At 37.0% G+C, this 22,857-nt stretch overlaps 1 protein-coding gene and 1 long non-coding RNA gene across 2 annotated transcripts; both read left to right on the top strand.

Moving 5' to 3' along the window:
- The first annotated feature begins 4,166 nt into the window (after positions 1–4,166).
- On the top strand, positions 4,167–9,371 carry LOC125231593. Its single transcript, XR_007177636.1, has 4 exons — positions 4,167–4,236; positions 4,471–4,667; positions 5,575–5,687; positions 9,073–9,371. It is a non-coding gene; the product is annotated as an uncharacterized LOC125231593 (long non-coding RNA).
- Positions 9,372–16,578: 7,207 nt separating this feature from the next.
- Positions 16,579–21,026, top strand: LOC125231574 (trypsin, alkaline C-like). Its single transcript, XM_048137033.1, has 4 exons — positions 16,579–16,734; positions 17,499–17,667; positions 18,028–18,283; positions 20,626–21,026. Exons 1-4 carry the CDS (start codon positions 16,671–16,673, stop codon positions 20,980–20,982), a joined length of 846 nt encoding a protein of 281 aa, XP_047992990.1. The 5' UTR covers positions 16,579–16,670; the 3' UTR covers positions 20,983–21,026.
- Positions 21,027–22,857: the final 1,831 nt, after the last annotated feature.

The raw sequence follows: 22,857 nt of genomic DNA, 5'->3' as shown, positions 1-22,857 counted from the left end.
TAATGTCAAAAAAAATATTTTTGTAAACCCCTATTCATTTTTAAATACTTATCGAACAATATATCACACGTTAGGATTGAAATGAAAAAAAAAAAATTCACTCCCCACTTTACATGTACGGGAGGGTATTCTAATATAATTATATTTTTTTCACTTTTAATTTTACTACATTGTCGTCGTGATTGATATACATATTGGTACCACATTTCAGGTCTCTACTGATAACTTCTCTCGTCTTTAATTTTTTGAGGCCCAAAAAAGGTGTTTGAGGCAACGTGAAAGTAGAGTTCCTCAGAAGTCGCATAGTATTTATTCTAGATCATTTGGCCGGGTCCTTCACCGTGCCAGAACAGTGCAAAGTGGTAAAAAAATAATCCAAAAAAGGTTCTTGAGGCAATTTGTCATTTTTACCAGTAAAAGATGAGGGTCTAAATAGCCATGGAAAAATAATGCCATGACATGAGGTGGGGTCCATACCCAGCCATTCGATCTTGAAAGTCAATTTTTTAGTTTTCCGTAAATAACTCGTAAACGGTGGCCCACAGCAAAAAAATATGGTAAACAGAAAATATCTACATTAAATTGTCTACAAGAAAGGTTATGTACGTTTTTTCGATAGGAACAATATATAAGTGGATAATTTAGTAAGAAAGTTTTTTTTAATCGATTACATGCTCCGTTTTTCGTCAATACCTCGTAAACGGTGGCACACAGCAAAAAACTTTGTTAAACAGAAAATATCTACATAAAATTTCCTATAAGAAAGGTTATTATAAGGGGTTACCCTCATCTGGCAGAATAATTTTAGTCCGAAACACACTTCGCATAACATGTTTCGCAGTAACACTTTCAGTCGAATTGTTTGTTTGTTACAATACAGTAAAACGGAGCTATTTTGCTCCCCCATGGGTAACTTTGCACCACCTTTAAATATGGTTTGATTGCCTCAAGGATCAAAATGTATGGTTGATTAGATGAATTATTCAAATCCACCCTCATACACATATCATAAAAGGGTTACCCTCATCTGGCAGAATAATTTTGGCCAAAAACACACTTAGCATAACATGTTTCGCAGAAAAAACATTCGGTCGAATGGTAATTTCGCAGAAAACTTAGTTGGCATTATTACTACCACGCATAAGATACATTTGGCAGAATATTGTTTTACAGAACATTACTTTGGTCAAATTTGATTTAGCGTGATTGTATGTACCATAATAATCTTATAGCATAATATTACAATAGCAGAATTATTACACGCTATCAAAAAAGAAAAACTGCCCCAGAGTCACTATTAGGTACGACGACGAGCGAAGCGAGGAGGAGTGTTAGGTATCTTGCATCCCAAACACATCCAACTCGCTATCAAATAGCGAATTGCAACTTTATGCCTCCTACATATTATGCACAAATGTTATCTATTTCATGTAATCTATTTCAAAAAACTTACCTACTAAAACATTGATCCTAGCGAAAAATCTTATAGAACCTTTCTTGTAGGAAATATTATGTAGATTAATTCTGTGTAACATCATTTTTGGCTGTGTGCCACCGTTTTTGAGTTATCAACAAAAAACTGCCCATGTAGTCTATTTAAAAATACTTTCCAACTAAAAAATTGATCCTAGCGAAAAAACTTATATAGGTTCACTATTCTCTGGTAGAAACTTTTTACTCATTTGATTCGTATAATAGTTCTTGGCAGAAGTCACGTTTGGCAGAAACACCTTACGCAGAATATGCTTTGGCATAAATCATTTCGCAGATTTTTGTAATACCGAATTGTTTCTTGTCATAATGTTGATGAGCATAATAGTCTTCTAGTCAAACAATACTTTTGCAGATAACATTTTTTTTTTAATGTTTTTATCTCTTTATTTACATGAACATATTTACATAATTATATAAGAAACTAAGACTAAACTTAAAAGCTAGCTAATGTCTAAAATAGGCCCTTGAGGCATTGTACCAAGGATACTGGCGACATTAAATGGGCCGCTTTTTGTTGATCGATTTTGAGATTTGAGTTGAAACTCCTAAATTTGCACTTCAGAAAGAATTATAAGACAAACTTTCCTACTAAAATATTGATCCCAGCGAAAATTCTTATATATCCTTTCTAGTAGGCAATATTATATAGATTATTTCCGGTTATGAGCCACCGTTTTCGAATTATTTACAAAAAGCGGCCCATGTAATCTATTTAAAAATACTTTCCAACTAAAAAATTGATCCTAGCGAAAAAACGTATAGAACCTTTCTTATAGAAAATTTTATTTAAATTTTTTCTCGTGAACATTTTATTTAGCTGTGGGCCACCGTTTACGAGGTATTTACAAAAACGGCCAATGAAATCTATTTAAAAATAATTTCCAACTAATATTGATCCTAGCGAAAACTCTTATAAAACCTTTCTTGTAGGAAATATTATGTAGATTATTTCTGTATACCATTATTTTGGGCTGTGAGCCACCGTTTTTGAGTTATCAACAAAAAACTTCCCATGCAATCTATTTAAAAATACTTTCAACTAAAATATGTGAGTGTGGACGTGAAAACGTCCCACTTTGTCGATTGCTATAAAGCCACTTTGTCAGTTTAAATGCATAAAAGATACAAGTAAATCTCGCCTTAATGGTAACCGACAAACACACTCACACATTGATCCTAGCGAAAAAATGTATAGGACCTTTCTTGTAGGAAATTTTATGAAGATATTTTCTTGTGAACATTTTATTTAGCTGTGAGCCACCGTTTACGAGGTATTTACAAAAAACGGCCCATGAAATCTATTTAAAAATACTTTCTAACTAAAATATTGATCCTAGCGAAAAATCTTATAGAAACTTTCTTGTAGGAAATATTATGAAGATTAATTATGTATAACATTATTTTTGGCTGTGAGCCTCCGATTTCGAGTTATTAACAAAAAACGTCCTACGTAAGCTATTTAAAAATACTTTCCAACTAAAATTAATCTATTTAAAAAAACTTACCTACTAAAATATTGATCCTAGCGAAAAATCTTATAGAACCTTTCTTGTAGGAAATATTATGTAGATTAATTCCGTGTAACATTATTTTTTTTTAGCTGTGAGCCACCGTTTTTAAGTTATCAACAAAAAACGGCCCATGTAATCTATTTAAAAATACATTCCAACTAAAAAAATGATCCTAGCGAAAAATCTTATATAACCTTTTTTATAGGAAATTTTATGTAGATATTTTCTGTTTAACATAGTTATTTGCTGTGGGCCACCGTTTACGAGGTATGGACGAAAAACGGAGCATTTAATCGATTAAAAAAACTTTCTTACTAAATTATCCTTTTCTATATTGATCCTATCGAAAAAATGTATATAACCTTTCTTGTAGAAAATTTTATGTACATATTTTCTGTTTGACATATTTTTTTGCTGTGGGCTACCGTTTACGAGTTATTTACGAAAAACTAAAAAAAATACTTTCAAGATCGAATGGCAGGGTACAGACCCCACCTCATGTCATGGCATTATTTTTCGATGGCTATTTAGACCCTCATATTTTACTGGTAAAAATGACAGATTGCCGCAAGAACCTTTTTGGAATTCTTTTTTTACCACTTTGCACTGTTCTGGCTCGGTGAAGGACCCGGCCAAATGATCTGGCATAAATACTATGCGACATCTGAGGAACTCTACTTTCACTTTTTAATAATTCCAGGTTGCCTCAAACACCTTTTATGGGCCCCAAAAATTAAATCTTTAATAATTCATAGCTCGATAAAGCCCCACTCCCCAGCTGCCAGACTTGCAGACCTGATGTTGGTTATGATCAGAGAAGCATCTGAGCACCTTTACAGGTTGCCTCAAGTACCTACTCCAAAATCCTGCCAGCTCTTGGAAGTCTTGGACCATTAATTGATCATTTCACGTAAATTAATATTTTCTTCTTTAAATACTTATAAATTATATGCCAGAGACTAATTACTAAGAGGGGCCGTTTCTTATCAAATACAACTTATTATACTGTTCGCCCGTATTAGGTTTACACCCTGTATATACCCGTCCTAGCGAAATCACGATATGCATTTTCGCCACTGACGGTAACGGAACTAAATAATATTAAATATAATTTTCCCTCGGTTTCTGAACACGGTTTTAGAGTTGGCAACCCCGGACCGCGACGCGACGCCATCTTTTATGTATTCTATCGTGGTGCGCGTCCTTCTGTGAGTTAGCTGACGGAAATATGGTGAGATTTGCTATTTAATTACCAATTTACAGCCTATGTGGCAGTTAACTGTTAGATAGTTTATTGTGGGACTAGGTTGGTTTGTGTAATATATCATATTACAGAAAAACGGCTCGTCACGTCGCGGGTAGCGCTTACGCCGCCTTCGCGCCCCACTTGAATCGACGACCTACATGTCGCATCCGCGAATTATTTTTAACATTATAAATCAATATATTTTTATACTGTGTTCAGGTTCAGGGTTGTTTTTGCCCATGCCCCATCATCTGCCGCGATCCTGGACAAGTTGGCGATCAACAACAGGATCCGGCCTGCGTGCAATGGCCAGTGAAGTCTATCCCAGTGCCTGTATTATTATCAAGTCATCACGCTGTCGTCGTCGGACTCGTCGGTTACAAATGACGCGGCAGATCTCTCTTAAGCTTAGAAAGGTATGTAGTTGCGCGTTCCATTTATACGTCTACTTTGATTTCCTTTTTGACTTGTGAATATTGTCGTGAGTTCGTGGCATAATAATTAGTGTTACTTAGTATTATCAAAGCTTGTAAAATCGTAAGTGACATACAGTTAATCTAGTACAGTTGTCGGTACGTAATTGCAAAGGTTGTATTTGGTTCTAATTTATCAACACAGAGTTGTTTTCAAGTTTCCAAGTAACTTGTTATTTACATGCATATAAATTTAAAGATAAACTGAATGTTTATGAAAAAAAAATAGTGTTTCTTTGTTCAGTGTCTGCTACTTTATAAAGTTGTAGTTATCCACCTACGTAAATACGTACAGATACAGAATCAGATTTATCGAATCTTTAGTGCCTCCGTCAGACATTTAGGGCCCAGTTAAGCATAAATTCATTTAGGGCCACTTGTACCAACTGCTTAACTCAAGGTTAGTGGGCTATCAACTGTCAAATTCCATATGAAATGGTGGGTTAGCCTCGGGTCAACCCTCCATTTTCGGTGGTGCAAGTGACCCTTAGGTATGTAGTCAGTTGTGATTGCCTGATATTACAACTTGACAATATAAAGCCGTCGAGGGTACAATATTTGTATCTTGTCTACAACATTTATTTTGTGTTTCATTGTGTACCAAGTATAAAAACGTCACGTCACGTAAATAGTCCCACATGACCCTTTGATAGTCCAAGCTCAGTTTAATTAACCCAAGAGATTTGTGTAAATTAAGCATTTGGGTTCATTTAATTGCTAATTATTTGTGTGTGTTCATAAATATTCCTGGGTTTTCTTATTAACTGTTTCTGCACCTCATTAACTAACACTGCATATTTGCTTCTCCCTGTTATTTTCACTTGCTTAGCTCACGCACCGGACATTTCAGATGGTTGTGGCGCAGTGCTCTGCTACTTCGTGCCACAGGCCATTCTCCAACTGCAGATCTACGTGTCAGCGCGACAGTGCACTCACTCACCTTGTTTGGCCCGGTGGAATTTGGTTAGCTTGCACATTTTACCCTTCTCTTCATTAATTTATTTCTGTATTTTCATTCAGTAAATACAAAATGTCAACAATGACAGTAGTGATAACAAGAGCGAGGATATTGACGAAGCAAAACTTAAATAGAAATTTCCTTTAAAAATAATCTGCCATATTTTTAAACCCAATTTCTATTTAAATCTCATTGAAATTTATAATGATCATAGGAGTTGACCGTGACGTCAGTCGACACGTTTTCGTTTAATTTCCATATCAGCAAATCATTCAAATTCGTTTTGAGAGTTCTTAAAAAGAAACTGATTTTACTAGAAGGAAAGTAGCCTATAATAAAAATGTATTGATAAATAATCATCTCAATCTCACATCATTTTTAGAATTCTATAGTCAACTAGCAACCCTTATAGTTTCGCCATGTCTGTCTGTCTGTCTGTCTGTCCGTCCGTCCGTCCGTCCGTCCGCGGATAATCTCAGTAACCGTTAGCACTAGAAAGCTGAAATTTGGTGCCAATATGTAATTATGTATATCAATTACGCCGACAAAGTGGTAAAATAAGAAGCGGAAAAAAATGTTTTGTTAGGGTAAAGTGGGGACTGATTTTTTTCATTCCAATCCCAACATGTGATATATTGTTGGATAGGTATTTAAAAATCAATACGGGTTTACTAAAATCGTTTTCTGATAATATCAATATTTTCGGAAATAATCGCTCCTAAAGGAAAAAAAGTGTGTCCCCTCTCTAACTTTTGAACCATATGTTTAAAAAAAAAAAATACAAATGTAGAACTTCACTCTAAGACCAAATTAAATTATTTCATAGGAAATATAGAATGCCTTGGTCATTTTTTCTTTGTATATGACATTTATTTCAGTTTATAATGTAGAACTTTATAAAGACTCTAGGAAAATTGTTTTAAAGTTGATAGGTTCAGTTGTTTTTAATAAAAAATACGGAAAACTACGGAACCCTACACTGAGCGTGGCCCGACACGCTCTAGGCCGGTTATTTTTACACTTTACTATGAATAACAAATCTCATAAGTCGATTAAATTTATTGTAGACTAGGGTGGTCCAAAAAAAAATGTTTTTTATTGTTTGAGCTCCACATGGTTATTTCTACACGAAAACTTATTAAAATCATGTCAACCAATTTTGAGAACAATCAGACTTTATTTAGAGGTCGCTCAAAATAAAGCAATAATGCCATACTGAAATGTAAGAAATGAACTTGACTAAAGAAAAAATCTTACATGGAGGTATTTTAATGGTTTAATTATATTTTTCCCTATTTCATTAGAGCTAAATAAAACATGAACCGGGCAGTTTGCAATGTTTTAATTATTTCGGTTTTTATTTTATTATAGGAGATATCCAATTTTAAATGTATCTTGAGCGACCTGTAAATAATGAGCAAATGGGTTAAAATTTGGTACATAAACTACTAATTCATAATAGAACAAAGGGAACCATGTGGAGAAAGGATTAGTCATATTTATTTTTCTTCCATACAAATGTGGACCACCCTATTGTAGACCATGTTTCAACAAATTTGAGAGCCTTGAATTCGCTTAGGGAACGCACTGACCTGTGGGTCACTCTTATAATATATATAGTTGTCCAAAAACTGGACAGTGTAACTAACGCCGTGTCTTGCGTGGGCGATGCGACGTATACGAAATCAAACCTTATCGATATGGAAGTGTGAGACGCGACGGCGACCGTCGCCCTCGCAAGACACGGCGTCACTAGCAATACTAGCATTAAGTGGAAAGAATAGTCTACTTTCCTTTTAGTCAATTCAGCGTGTGCTACTCTGCGGCGCGGCGGCGGCGGCGGCGCCTTCATAATGAACTTCAACTAACTATATGGTAAAATGATGTACGTAATTACGTATAACGTACAATATGTACGTATGATGTTTATGACTGCACCTATAGGGAGAAACGAAATAATGGGCTTTGATTGTATCAGTACTCATAGATAGAATCTACATTATTTACTTTTTTCTTATGGAAATTGATGTACAAATGTCGTTTATTATGTACGTATTGAAAAAATCATTACTTTCAGTAATTCCGCATTACACCTGAACCTTATGAGCTATTATGCCAGGTGTACAGGTAAGTGAGACGGAGATTTGTTCCTTCCACGCTCAAAGCCCATTATTTCGTTTCCCCCTATACTTAGGAGGCCTAAGCCGAAAAGCGCTATCTCAAACGAAAATCCATAATTAACTTATAAAGTATCTATAGGTATCTGTGGAATAGGTATCGAGACAAACCTTATTGGTTTAACGATACTATGTAAATTAATTAGAGATTTATGTTTGTGATTACCTAAATAAATAATAATATCACTGACGTTTACGTTTCCAAAATCATTTGGTTTTGAGACAGCGCCACTCGGCTTAGCAGGGCAGTATAGGTATAGTCATAAACATCATACGTACATATGCCGCCGCCGCAGAGTAGCACACAAATCAGCTTCTTTTTAAGTTTGCTAATTATGGAAATAGTACGACTTTCGTGTTTAGTGACGTCAACTCATTTAGGGTGCGTTGGGGCAATTTCGAACCACAGAAATGCTCTGGTAATTTCGAAAGGGGAACATTGATATGATGGAAATAATGGTGATTTTTCTGTGACTTTCGAAATTACCCCAATGTACGCTATCAGACATATTCAATAGAAATTTGATTTAAAAATAACTTTTGCCAATGTGTTTCTTATAATTATCTAATGCTTCATTTGTAATTTTGTATGGTATAAAATATTTTAAGTACAGGAAAATTCCATGTACAAAACCACACTGCAAAGTCTCCTCTTGAAGACTTATCAGTTTCTAAGAAATCGTGCAGACGTATTGGAGACTGTGCAGGATGAGAGCAGGCAAATAATAATAATTGGCTAGTCACCGCCTGCCTATTTTTTCATGTTTTTATAACATAATATGATCAAGGCAGGTGCCATAGTCTCCCATAGTACCGGTTACAAGTCCACCAGCAATTCAACCTAATAGCCCGGTTTCTTTTATTTACCTTTTTCTATCAATAGTTCTACACTAACCGGCGCTTGTCCTTGGGTGCATTACTATAGTGCGGACAGGGATAATCGCCGGGTAGTGTCACATTACATTTAGAGTAAATTGTCTAGAAAGCACAGCCGAAGCCAACAGCACAGAGGCCGTGCTGTTGGCTTCGGCCCCACACATGCCTCCCAAATGTCCGGGACCCCATGGTCCCGAGTACTGGAAAGGACAAACAAATAATCAATAAGTTAAATCATACAAAATAATTATCATAAATCCTTCATCTCATCAGCGGCAAACTCATGTTTCATGTGTACAATCAGAATTATAGATTGAATGAATTTATTTTTTTGCAGGTATGTCACTTGAGGCGAGGAGGACTTGAGAAGGTGCGTCTGCGAACGGCCTTAGTGACGCCTCTTCAGCGCGACGGGTGGTCTCCTCAAATATGAGAAGGAGCTCGGGTCCTGCGGGCTCTTAACCGTCGTAGTATTCACGCAGTGTTTTAAAATAGTGTTTGTGTGTATTATGATAACATTTATGTTCAATTCAAATGTCTAACTCTACATAAGTATTCATATCATTTTTCATTAGTATGGTGCTGTTTTTGCGGTCTGAAGAAAAAACTTTAAATAAAATAATTATGTTGTCTGTATATCCATGTTTTTGTTTTACAATCAATGATTTTTGTGTGAGGTATTTTTTAAGTTTGACTTTTTCGTTTATAGTTATTTTGATCATACATAATCATTAAAATTATGCTGGGTAGTATCTGTAAGCTGCGCACGGATCCGAACCTGTCGAGCGTACTCGCGCGCTAGCCTTTGGCTGTCGGCTTTTGGAGAGAATCTAGCTTGTTTCAATAGAATCGCGATCGAATCAAGCGAGTTCTCTTTGAACCGGCAGCTGGCAGCCGCACGAGGCTCGCTCAGGCTCACGCAGCTTGCAGAGCACCTTGCGGGCAGTTATATTTGTGACGTCCTATCAACCACAAAAATCACGTTCCCTCAAATATCCCTATGAAATATTGTGTGAACGGTTCACAAGTAACTTTCACAAAAGTTACCAGTGATTTGTTGACACAACATACCAAATATAATCATTTCCAGAAGTTTCAAATGAAACATTATGAGAGCTACTTTTAGGTACATTACATGCGTAACTTGCAAGGAACTTCATTAGAGTTATTAAAGCAATGTTATATTTGTAACGCATTGAAAGGTATCGGTGAAAAGTCAATACAATATACAACATCAAACTTTTTGGTGTATTATGAATGTAACATTGCCGCAATGAATAGCATGTATGTTACGGACAAGTTGCATAATGTGCTATTGATGCAATGTACAAAAATGAACTTCTTAAAAGTTTTCGTCATAACTTTCTAGTAAGTTTATATTTCAATGTATCAGCAACATTGCTATTCAAAGTTATAGAAAGTTGTAAAAATCCGATCTGGGAAACTTACAGGGTTTATCTACAGCGCGGCCGAAAGCGTTTAACATCAATATGGCTCAAACGTTGCTCAAACGTTTCAAGCTTGCAATTGTAAGTTTCAAGCTCCCAGATGTAGCATTGAGCAATGTTACCGCAAGTTCTGCTTGCTTAACGGGAGTGTTTCGCACCGGGGCTATAAAAACGAACTTTGTAAATGAATCAACAATGACTAACAAGTAGGTATTCCTTTTTGTGGTTTTCACGAAGGGTCCCAAGTGGTATATATGTAAGGTGTGGAACGGCCTAGCATATTTAGGTATAGGAAACAATTTACCAGCTTTTCTTCCATGAACATTTTTACTGTAAATGCAGTTAACACAGTTATTTACATACTTTGTTACAATCTTTTTCATGTGAGAAAACCAATATTTACTTTTTATGCGTTCAATCGTCTTGTCTACAGCAAAATGCCCTATATCGTCGTGGTTAGCCCTTATCACCTGCCATATGCATTGTTTAGGTACTAACCATCTCCTACCATATTCAGTTCTACGGTAAACTTTATTTCCCAGCAATTCGTAGTTGTTAAAAATTTGTTTATGCGACTCGGCCTCGCCTGACGCTAAGATATCCTTAATTGAGCATATACACGGATCTTGCAATTGTACTGACAATAGCCAATCAGACTCTAAAACATTTATGGCCATCACACTTTCATTAACAGGGGCCGCGGAATTACCAACTGGATTTCTGCTTAGCGCGTCCACGTGTTGCATTTGCGTTCCAGGTCTATGTATAATTTCAAAATTGAACTCTTGTGTTTGTAGTACCCACCTACCTATTCGCGAATTAATTTCTTGCTTCATAATAGTATACCGCACCGCATTGCAATCAGTTACGATTTTAAATTCGTTTCCCAACAAATAATGCCTAAACTTCTTCAAACTCACGACAATGGCCAAAAACTCGAGTTCAAACGAATGGTATTTTTTTTCTTCGACTGTTGTCTGTCGACTATAGAAATAAATCGGTTTTTCACCATCTTTTGTAACTTGTACCACTATACACCCGATTCCATCACGAGACGCGTCAGTGTATAAAATTATCGGTAATTTGGGGTCAAATATAGTAAGCAGCGCGTTTGTTAATAACTCATGTTTTAATGCGTTTACAGCTTTATTTTGCTCTTCACCCCATTCCCAGGTTACGCCTTTTTTTTTAACAGTTTTGTCAAAGGACTACACAAAACTGCACAGTTTTTGACAAATTTTCGAAAAAAATTTACTAGACCAAGAAATTGCCTAACTTGATGGACATTTTCAGGTATTGGGTAATCTTTGATTGCTGACAGTTTTTTCGTGCCCGGTCGGACGCCTTCGCCCGATATATCATATCCGAGAAAGTTAATTTTGTTTTGAAAAAAATTGCATTTTTCTAAATTAATTGTTAGACCATTTTCTTGTAACAGACTCAAAACTGACTCTAGACATTGTATGTTTTCATCTAGTGTCTCTGTCGCTATTAATAAATCGTCCATGAAACATATAACTCGTCCAAATCTAAGTTTACCCAGTACCGTGTCCATCAATCTCTGAAAAACCGCCGGTCCGTTACAATTTCCGAACGGCATCCGTAAAAATTCATACTTTGAATCACATGTAATGAACGCAAATTTGGGGATAGCCTCATCTTTAATTTTAATTTGATAATATCCAGACTTTAGATCTAATGATGTAAAATATTTACATCCGCGCATTCTATCTATCAAATCTTCAACAATCGGCATCGGGTATTTTTCCTTTACAGTTATTTTATTTAATTGTCTATAGTCGACACACAATCGCTTCTGGCCATTGGGTTTGTCAACTAATAACACCGGGCTCGCGTACGGTAAGTTACTCTCACGTATTATATTGTTTTTCAATAAATCGTCAACTATTTCGCGGGTAACTTTCTTTTCCGATTCCGACATACGATATGGTCGCTGACATACAGGCTTGTTCGTAGTAACTTCAATGTCGAGCTCCACGCATGATGTTTCCCCCAAATTGGATAAGTCATTTGCTACGCATTTCGGATATTTTGTAAAAAGTTTATTTAGAATTTGTACATGTTCTGCATTATCGGCATTGAACATTGATGTTTCAATCAAACAAATCTGTTCTTTTGTAATTGGTTGAAACATCAATGTGTTGCCCACTCTGGTATACATAATATTTTCATTTTCGGTAAAATTTCTACCTATTAAAGTGTCACATCCAGATAACTCGTTTATCACATAAAAATCCACCTCTAAACGAACTTTATCCAATTTGAGCGTCACTGATACTACTTCCGTAACCTCACTACATATCTCTTTTTTGTATCCCGTCAGCGTAACCGGCACGTCTAACTTTCGCGGTACTAACTTCAACTTTGCAACCAGATCCGATTCCATTAATGAGCACGCGCTGCCCATATCAATAAAAGCTTGATGTTTACAATCATTTAGATACACATCTTTATAAAAATTTTCTTTCGTATTAGACGTACTTACTAATAAACTTCACTTCAGCCGACTTCTCGGTCTTTGTTTTCGGTTTGGATCTACACACCGCCTCTAAATGTCCCGGTTTTTGACAAAAGTTACATTTAATGGAGTCTTTTTGATTACAATCAATCTTTTTGTGCCCCACTTCACCGCAAGAAAAACAAGTAATTCTTGTCTGCGAATGGTCGATACTAACAGAGCCCTGATTATTGGTTTGTTCTATTTTTCTAAAAACCGACCCACCATTGTTAGACCGAGAAGTTTGCTGTTTATGTGTCACATTCATTGTATTATTTTTATTTAACAATTTCGCTTCTACCGTCGAATATGTTTTTCCATGTAAAAATGAAGCTAATTCCTCACAATATTGGAAATTGCCCGCCTCTGCCGCTGTACAAATATTTTTATCGCCTATTGTCCCTACTATAATCGAAACCACATCCTTCTCTTTAAACGCAAGTCGCAGCCGATCAATCTTACTTTTTTGCTGGAAGTAGAACTCATACAACGATTGCCCTTCCGTGGGTTTAGCACTCATTAAATCCGATAACAATGTGAACATATTTCTATTTATTTGGAACGTATCTAACATTTCATTGCGCCAATCTTTCCAGTCCCAAGAAGTCCAACACGTACGGTTTTTTTGTAACGAATCGTACCAAGTTTTTGCAGTATTTCGAAGCTTTTGTAACGCCTGATATTTAATTACTTTATCTGACCAACCGAAAGCCCGAGCATTAGCATCAACAACATTTAGCCACATAGATATATCATCAATCAAGGGATCAAATTCTGGAATGACCGACGATAATAATGCATTCTGACTCACGGTTTCGGAGCGCTTACGACTTCGCTTGGTTTTCCGCCGATGTCGCCTGTTGTCTCCAGAGCTGCTGCTACTACTACTTACTTGACGACGAACTGCTTCGAGACGTGCTTGACTCCGAGCTCGAACTGTCTTTACGTTTACGTTTTCTATGAGAACTTTTATTTTTACTTCTACTTTTACGACTTATTTCCCTACTTTTCCTTTTTGGCGCCATGGCGCAGGTCGAGCACTTCTGATATTAATAAAAGGCACGAATATCAATTGGTAAATAATATATAATCACTTTCTATTCAGAAATGTACAAGTAATCACTAAGACCCGTTCTCGCTCGAAGTCCAGTACAAAGTGAGGCGCGCCGGTGTTCTCCCTTCCACGTCAACTCGGTGGCGTGAGAACCCGTCGGCCCAGCTCTGCTTGCTCGGATGTGACGTCAGCCGACGTCAACCAGTGCTGCCATCTCTCGGCGACAACAATGCATTTATTGAATTTGTTTGAAGCTAAACTGTTGATTAGTGCGCGATGCACTCTTGGTAATTTCATAAATGGTTCATGCATTGTTTTAATTTAAAATTTGTTAAAAAGGAAGAGATGTGGTATTCTAATAAATGGCGGTGTACTGGCAACACTCAGTTGCTGTCAAGATGGCACCAAGTGTGAGAGGTCGGAGAATGCCGTACAGAGAAATAGTTGTTTTATTTATTACAGAACTCCTCCTTTTGATACAATATATTAAAAGAGGACGATACAGCCACAAAAGTGGGTTAGGTTAGAACTGCGACCTTCGAAAAACGAACTGCTGCCACAAAAGTGGGGGTTAGGTTAGAACTGCGACCTTCGAAAAACGAACTGCTGCCACAAAATTGGGTTAGGTTAGGTTAGAACTGCGACCTTCGAAAAACGAACTGCTGCCACCAAAGTGGGTTAGGTTAGGTTAGAACTGCGACCTTCGAAAAACGAACTGCTGCCACAAAAATGAGTACTAATAAATAATCTTTAAGACCAAATCCGAATCAGAGCACCCCACTATCCACGTGGTCTTGTCTGTCCTACCCCTAGAGTGTATGTTAAAGGCCAGAGGCGCGGAGGGGAAGCAGCCCTGGCCCGCCGTAGCAAATACGCAAGGGCGAAGGGGCTGATTTACCCGCAGCGCCGGAGCAGACGCGGAGTCCGACTCGTCACTAGAGCCTGACTGCTCGCGTTCCCACCGTTCTCTGAAAGTGAAGCACACTTACCTGACCCTACCTACCACAAATAGGTTATATGAGCGTTATGCCAAGTAACCATTGGCCATTTGAAAAAAGGTAAAAAGATGGTTAGAATAAATGAGTTTTAGGCTTAAACAAAAATAGGCTAAATATCAATTATGCCAACTAGCATTAGGATGCCCTGAGTAGAGTAAAATCACTTAGTGCTCTCCAGATAGAAGAGCTAGATTGTTCTAAGCTGACATTTATGTTTAAATTTTAAAGATATTTCATTATTAACGACTAAAAAGTATAAAATAAATTTATAGTTTAAAAAACACTAGAAAAACACGCTTTTATAAATGCACGTAAAAGCCAAAAATAAATTATGGATCGTTCAAGTTTTCTCTATTTCTGGGATGAAGAGTAAACTATGTGCTTTTAATTATAATATTTGATTGTAAAAGCGTGGGGCGCTTCAGTCGTGCTGCAAGTCCAGTTAGCGCGCCAATCTATGTAAACTGCTTCTCGTAACATAGCTTAACTTGATTTCTCAGCAAGTTATACCTACAAAGTGTTTCCTGTTACAGCGCTTGAACGATCCATAATTTATTTTTGGCTTTTACGTGCATTTATAAAAGCGTGTTTTTCTAGTGTTTTTTAAACTATAAATTTATTTTGCTGGTAGATAACATTATTGGCACGCGATCTTTAGACAGGCAGGGCAGATAATTAATAAAGATCGTTATCAGCGTGCTGTATTGGTGGCAGAGTATAGTTGACAAAAAAACAAATACACAAGTATTTAAAACACTACATATACTTAACAAATTATGAAATATATACATATTTATAATTACTTAGCCAAATTACATTGAATAAATAACTAAAATTTGTTCAACATATTTGGCTGTCAGTCGTTCACGTCGATTAGAAAAAATCCATTTTTCCCCTCACTAGCTCGGAAACACGTGTTTTGTCCTTTAATACCAGCGGGTAAAAACGCGTTTTATTCACTAGTGGGTAAAGTAATTTGACCTTGAATAAAGTCAAATTAACTGCTTTAAAATTGATAAAAGTAGGTGAATCTAGTAATAAAGATGATTTACCAGCTGTGGAACTACTGGAAGCAGTGATAAACGGATTTTTTGCGTTGTAGTTTCCTCGCTATAGTGAGGGGAAAAGTTTTGTGTTACACTCGGGTGCAAATGTATTTTACTTCTCGTGTGTTAAAAAACTAGCAAGTTCAGGATTCTATTCTCGAACCACTCGCTTCGCTCGTGGTTCAACTATATAATCCTTTCACTTGCTCGTTTCTCAATTCCACACTCGGCGTTAAAATACAACTTTGCCCCCTTGTATAACAAATAACTATTAAATAACTAAATGACCTTTCTACGTTGACAGAAGTTACAAGAAGGTTGTTATAAAATCTAGGTATTGTGTCATATCCATACTGTGAATGAAGATACTGAGATTATTCATGCACTTTATTATACTTCTCCGTGCTCGACTTACTTCGTGCACTACTTTTGACTTGAACTACTTGAATAACAATTCTAGATAATTAGTCGTATCTAGAGTGCATTTGATTATTTGGATTTAAATAATATAATTACACTTCGCGTAATGTATTTTTATGGCATACATAATTAATGTCATTTGACGTATATTGTTTTAAAAATATAGGTGTAATCCTAAGAAGGTAAGTATTTATTTTGTAGTTAAGAACAAAGTGAATATTTAAATGTATTTGTTTTTTTTTGCCAACCGTACCACTTGCCACGAAAAGTGCACCCTGATAACGATCTTTGATAATTAATAATAAAATTATCTATCACGCGAATGGTAACCGTTGCACCTAAAAGGTATCTTAGTAGGTATAATTAATATATCCTATCAAATTCTAAGCTGATTAGTACTTGATAAGAAGTGCAATCGGGTATATATACTCAACATTTTGCATTTCACTTCATGTCGATAGCCACCAGAACCATGCGTGCTTTGGTCTTCTTCGCCCTTCTGGGCTTGGCCGCAGGTAAGCTTCTTAAATTTGTGTTTTTATTCAACGATTCAATGTGTCTGTGTGTACGTGTGTTCGCAATAAACTCAAAAATACTGAACGGATTTTCATGCGGTTTTCACCCGAGGAAGGTTATAAAACAACATTTCAAAACTGCAAAGTGATAGTTTTCTCTCGTAGTACTTACAGAAGAAAATAAAATAGCCATTTGGATCTTTGTTGCAGAAAATAAAAACCCTTTTCCGAAACTTTAAGAAGAATAAGAAGTAAGAATTGATGTCAGCATCAATTGTTAGTTTATGGTTGTTGCTTGTCCTACCACAACCTCTTGGAGCATAATAAAGCCTCCACGAGATCCTTCCACGCCTTTTCATTTTGAACCATTGCTTTGGTTTCGTTCCAAAATCTCGCAGCTTAAACGGCTGGAAGGTTTTGGCATATTTAGGTGTTGTTTTTGAAGTAGTGATACATTGCAGTAGCGCCGCGCCGGGTTTCGACTTTTTTCAAAAAACGAAACTTGGCGCCTTTTGGATTTCACGAAGTTCGAATTTGGCGCCGCCTCTACATGGCAGGCTATATAAACACTAATTATAAAAATGCCGCCTGCAAATACTCGGGACAATTATAGTAGGTACCTACCAATAAGTTACGGAGGTGTGCACCTACTGAATAATAATAATTAAGTACCTACCAAGCAAAAGGGTGTATTTTTGCTCTGAGATTTTCGCAGTACTTCCAATGTTCCAATCTAATGATTCCTAAAACGATGTTTTTTGCAGCGGCCCATAAGAACCCACAACGTATCGTGGGGGGCACTCCCACCACCGTGGACAACTACCCCTACATCAGCAACATGCAGTACTTGCTGTGGGGCACGTTCTGGGAACAGTGGTGCGGAGGATCCCTCATCAACTCCCGGTCCGTCCTCTCAGCGGCCCATTGCTACGAGTAAGTTCACATGTCTGTCATTCGTTACTATAGGTAATTAAAATAATAGAGGATTTATGCAGAAAATGTATATTTCTGTCTAATGGTCATACGGCGCATACCTACTACCAGACAAGTAGGTATGCTCTACAAGTCTACAGCGAAACCACAATATCGTGTACTTATATCTTGTGTTCCTGTGTAATATCGGCGTATGATCCAGGAGTAAAATTAAAGTACATTGATCGTCTGACTTATAAATTGTATTTTGATTCGAAAAAAATTTGGATGCCTACTTCCTTCATTGTCGTAGGTATTAGCAGTATATACAGAATAATTATTGTGTATTCTAATTTTGAATTGGCTTTCTTTGTGTACTAGGGGTGATCGTGCCAACGAGTGGCGTGTTCGCCTCGGCACCTCGCGGGCATCGAGCGGCGGCGTCGAGCACCTAGTGTCCCAGTTGATTCTGCATTCCGGCTACAGCAGCGCCACCCTCAACCACGACATCGCCATCATCCGCCTCTCCACCCCCGCCTCCTTCAGCAACAACATCGCTGTTGTGAGCGTCGGCGGCGCCAACTACAACCTCCCCGATGGCACCGTAGTCACCACCCTCGGATGGGGCACCCTCTCCGTAAGTTAAATTACATATCCATCTGGTTTCATGTAGTAGACACATGAGGACGAAGGAAGACTATCCGTTGAGCTTAATGAGAATTATGTAGTGGACTTTAAAAGGGCGGTTCTCAGGGATGACGTTCGGTGCCTGATTTCGGTGCTGATTTTTATTTATTACTTTATTGATATGTCAGTCAATTTACTAAAATCTAGCCTAAATATAAAAAATATTGGTGGTGGAGGCCTCCATTAGAACCTTATAGTTTGTAAGAAATCTGACATTTTAAAATCACCGAAATTATGTATGGGCACTCTAATCAATTTTCCCCACCGAATTCAATTTTTTATACATTATTCCACATTTCAACTTAATATATAACTTATTATTCAATTTAATGATATTTTTCATTTTAATTCGATGACAGGTCATGTAAAAAGGCTCACAATCGCGCAATTTTACTAAATTTAACATGATAATATGCTAGTCATTATCGAGTAGAGAAGTTTGTACCCATAGAGTGGCTTAATTTGTTTAGAAACATAGTTCTATGTTTTTACAAGGTATACCCTACTATTTAAGTATGAAATATTAGAAAATAATGGACATTTAATCAGTTTACAATGTCAATCGAAGTCGGTGGTCACTTTTTTTGATATCGGTGGTCAAAAAATCCATCGAAACCATGAAATCAACTCCACTGATATCAAATGTTATAGCTTTTTTGGAGATAACTGCAATAGCATGCATAATACAGAGGAGATGTTATAATGACGTAATAACATACTTTCAAGGATTTGTTAGTACCTTACATAACGACAAATGGACCTAAACAGTGGGAGTAAATTGATCCACCGAATCTTAAAAAACATGGGACCAAACCCTGCGAGCGACTGAGAAACCTTCAAAAAGTCCACTTTATAAAACGGTACTGCATCTCCTCTACACTGAATGGTTAAAACATAGCTAAAACTAACTATATTTGTGCCACTACGTCCCTGGCCCCGTAGCCGAATGGCATTTCTCCGACGCCAAACGAAAGCGATACGCCGCTGGCTCTGTCGCGCCAATACGCAAGCGCGATAGAGATAGATATCTACTAGCGCTTCGTTTCGTGAGCGTTTCGTGAGCGATTGTGCCATTCGGCTAGCCACCCTGATCTACTAATTTGTAAGAGTAATGTCATGTTTATAAAATTACACCGAAATCAGTCACTAGCCCGGGACACATGGTAAATTTGTCTTTACTCGGTGAGTTTAGCTAACATATTATTTTTATACAGAAAATATGATAGGTTAACTAATACCTTATACGTGAATATCTATAACAACTGCGATCAACAACTCCATTTTGAGTTATGATTTTTTGTTTTGCAAATTCTGAGTGCGGGACACGCCCACCGACGGTCACTTTTCGCATTTAATATTTTATTACTCATATCATACAAATAATAAATAAATAATGTTATGGTGTACCAAATAGAAAAGAGGTTAAAGATTATGCCTGATTTAATTCAGATTTTTAGAACAGTCCGTTTTGACGTTTTTTGCCTCGGACACGTATAAAGTTAAACGCGCCTCCTGAGAAATGCCCAAAAACAAAACAATATGATATAGAGACTTGGCAATTTTTTTTAACCGACTTCAAAAAAGGAGGAGGTTCTCAATTCGACTGAATGTTTTTTTTTTTTTTGTATGTATGTTACTCGATATCTCCGAGAATCGTGGATCGATTTTCAAAATTTTTTTTTTTGATCGAACGGGTATAACCCCGAGATGGTCCCATTGAGACCAAGTCAGGGTCTGATGATGGGATCTTGGAGAAATCGAGGGAACTCTTCAAATGTTATAGGCACATGTAAGGTTTTTAGTGTATTTTTCAAAGGTACACCAGTATTTACGCCTGACGGTAGTAATTTTATGTGGCTGAGCTGATGATGGAAGGTCAACTCCTCAATGGTTAGGAGTTAAAGGATAATTCTTTCACTACTGTACATATATTCAGACTGATACATATAATATCACTAGGAACCACTAAAAATCAACAAATAAATAAACTTTTTAACAAAAAATAAAACCGCCTTCAAAAATAAGCGCGTTACAAAACACGGAGAAACTAAAAAGCCAAAAATAATAAACCTTTGAATTCAAACATCCAAATTATAAACAAATCAATTATTTTTGAAGGCGGGGCCAGCCTGCGTATGGTTGGGAGGGGCAAACAGGTCTGGTTTATTATTTTTGGCTTTTTAGTTTCTCCGTGTTTTGTAACGCGCTTATTTTTGAAGGCGGTTTTATTTTTTGTTAAAAAGTTTTTACATTAGCCGATGTTGTTTTGTTTATACCGTTTTTATATCGCAGAGCAACGGTCAAGCTCCTGAGCAGCTCCAGCATGTGGACATCAACATCATCAACCAAGAATACTGCGCCTCCCAGTACGCCTGGCTGAAGACCCAACCCGGCTTCTCGCGCTGGCCCGACATAACCGACAACATGCTGTGCGCCGGCATCCTGCACGTCGGAGGCAAGGACGCCTGCCAGGGCGACTCCGGCGGCCCGCTCGTGCACACTGCTCAGCCCACCGACGTGCACACTGCTCAGCCCACCGACGTGCTTGTCGGCATCGTGTCCTGGGGCTACCAGTGCGCCCACGCCGAATTCCCCGGTGTCAACGCCCGCGTCAGCAGATACACCGACTGGATCGTCGCCAACGCCTAAGAAGCTAAGAACCTAACACGAAATATAAACTTTTTATAAGAATGTTTCCATTGTTTTACATAACATTCCCTTTAATAATCATGTCGCTGTTACACTAGTAGGTAGTATCTACTTACATTGTGCAACGTAGTACAGTTTGCAATATTCTTATACGCCGAGTTACACACAATCACAGTATAAACAACCAGTAATAACTCTTCTAACCAACGTACGCCGCGCGGGGTGCACACAAGCGCGAAGTGTACGTACGCAACACATGCAATAGAATCACAGAATCACATTTTTTGAGTATTGAGCGTTACGTCCGTCCGTATAATATTAGGTCCATGCTGAACACCACCCAAACTTTTCTCATGTCAACTACTGGGGACGCTATTGCTATGTCTTGTATGGGAACCCTGCATTTTGTGATTAAGCACTGAGACTTGGCACAGTTGTTCATTGGGTGGCCCTGAGTAGATAAAGATCGGGAGGCATCGAGAGCCCCCCTTAATTTAGGAGGGAGGAGGGGGGGAAGGCTGGCGCCTCCGCGCTTCCTTTGAAACCATATTTCTCTAAAACTATACAAAATAGGGCATGCGATATATCATTTTCGGATAAATGAAGGACGAGGAATTCATTTTTGGAACAAAAAAATGTATTTTAGAACAAAAATACAAAATAAAATGGGAAAATCTAAAAACGAGATTTTTTTTTATACATATTATTGCACATTTTATGAAAACTGTAATGGTTTTTTTTAAATAAAAAATATTATTTAATAGCTACATTTATCTAGTTTTAGAAAATGTATAATTTGTTATAGAAATATATTATAGGACGAGTGATAAAAAATAATTTACATCACCCGATAGGGTGATTTGAATGCTCATTTCAATAAGTTTTGTTAATGATTTCAGGTATAATCACTATGTTTAACACACGAAAGCCGTAATCATTGTAGTTTAGGGCTATTTTAGTGATAAATGTACTTAAAATAAAAAAATACAAAAATTAAAAAAAAAATTAAAATTTGATAACTTTTTTATAACATTACCCTATTTTGTTCTTTATATACAATATATATCTAAAAGCAATAAATATTAATAAAAAGCCACATTTATGTAGTTTATAAAAATATATAGTTTGTTATTTAAATATATTACGAAACGCGAGATAAAAAATAATGAAAGTGACGTGGCAGGGCGATCTTGATGTACGGTACGGGTCAGCTTGTATGATTCGATGAGGTGAGGTAAAGGTACTCAAAGCTCTCAAAAAGTGTAGTTATTTAGAGTACTTCAAATTAAACAACATACTCCTATATAGTCTGAATTTAACTATTTATATCACATGAAATTATCGATTGATATGATAGGTCAGATATATACATCTGATCCTAATACATCTTGTGAAATAGTAGTTATCTATATGATTTGCATAATTTATGGATAATTCTTACTTGACATATTTATTATTCCAGATCTGCGTCCTGTACTTTGGTTAACGAGTGCCGAAAATAGTTATTAACCAAAAAATACCGCCAAATTAACAGCATTTCACCGACAAAAGCTGCCTTACACCATTTTTGTAAGGGTTATAGGTATATCAAGGTGTCCATGTATGGGGTCAACTAAACCCAATTCAAAATTTGCCATTAAGTATTTGCTACTTGTGGCTGGACGAAAGTCTGTAACAATTGGGATTTGGGAGCCTACTTGCCCGCAACGTTGCCTGTTGCTGCAGAAACATGCCTCGAAATTGTCGGATGCAGGTGTAAAAAAACAGTGCCGCGTAAGCTGCAACCGTAAAAAAAGACTTTTTAAATTAAATGTTCGGAGCTGATGTGCTTATGCAGTGATGTTGTGATATATACATAATTAAATTCAGACTATT

This window comes from Leguminivora glycinivorella, chromosome 1 (assembly GCF_023078275.1).
Source record: "Leguminivora glycinivorella isolate SPB_JAAS2020 chromosome 1, LegGlyc_1.1, whole genome shotgun sequence".
In the NCBI taxonomy this organism is placed as follows: domain Eukaryota; kingdom Metazoa; phylum Arthropoda; class Insecta; order Lepidoptera; family Tortricidae; genus Leguminivora; species Leguminivora glycinivorella.
This window is presented reverse-complemented; position numbering and strand designations above follow the sequence as displayed.

Coding starts and splice junctions, on each gene's coding strand:
- LOC125231574 (XM_048137033.1), top strand. CDS start 16,671: ATGTCGATAGCCACCAGAACCATGCGTGCTTTGGTCTTCTTCGCCCTT. Junction 16,735..17,498: donor CCTTCTGGGCTTGGCCGCAG/GTAAGCTTCTTA, acceptor TGTTTTTTGCAG/CGGCCCATAAGAACCCACAA. Junction 17,668..18,027: donor TCAGCGGCCCATTGCTACGA/GTAAGTTCACAT, acceptor TTTGTGTACTAG/GGGTGATCGTGCCAACGAGT.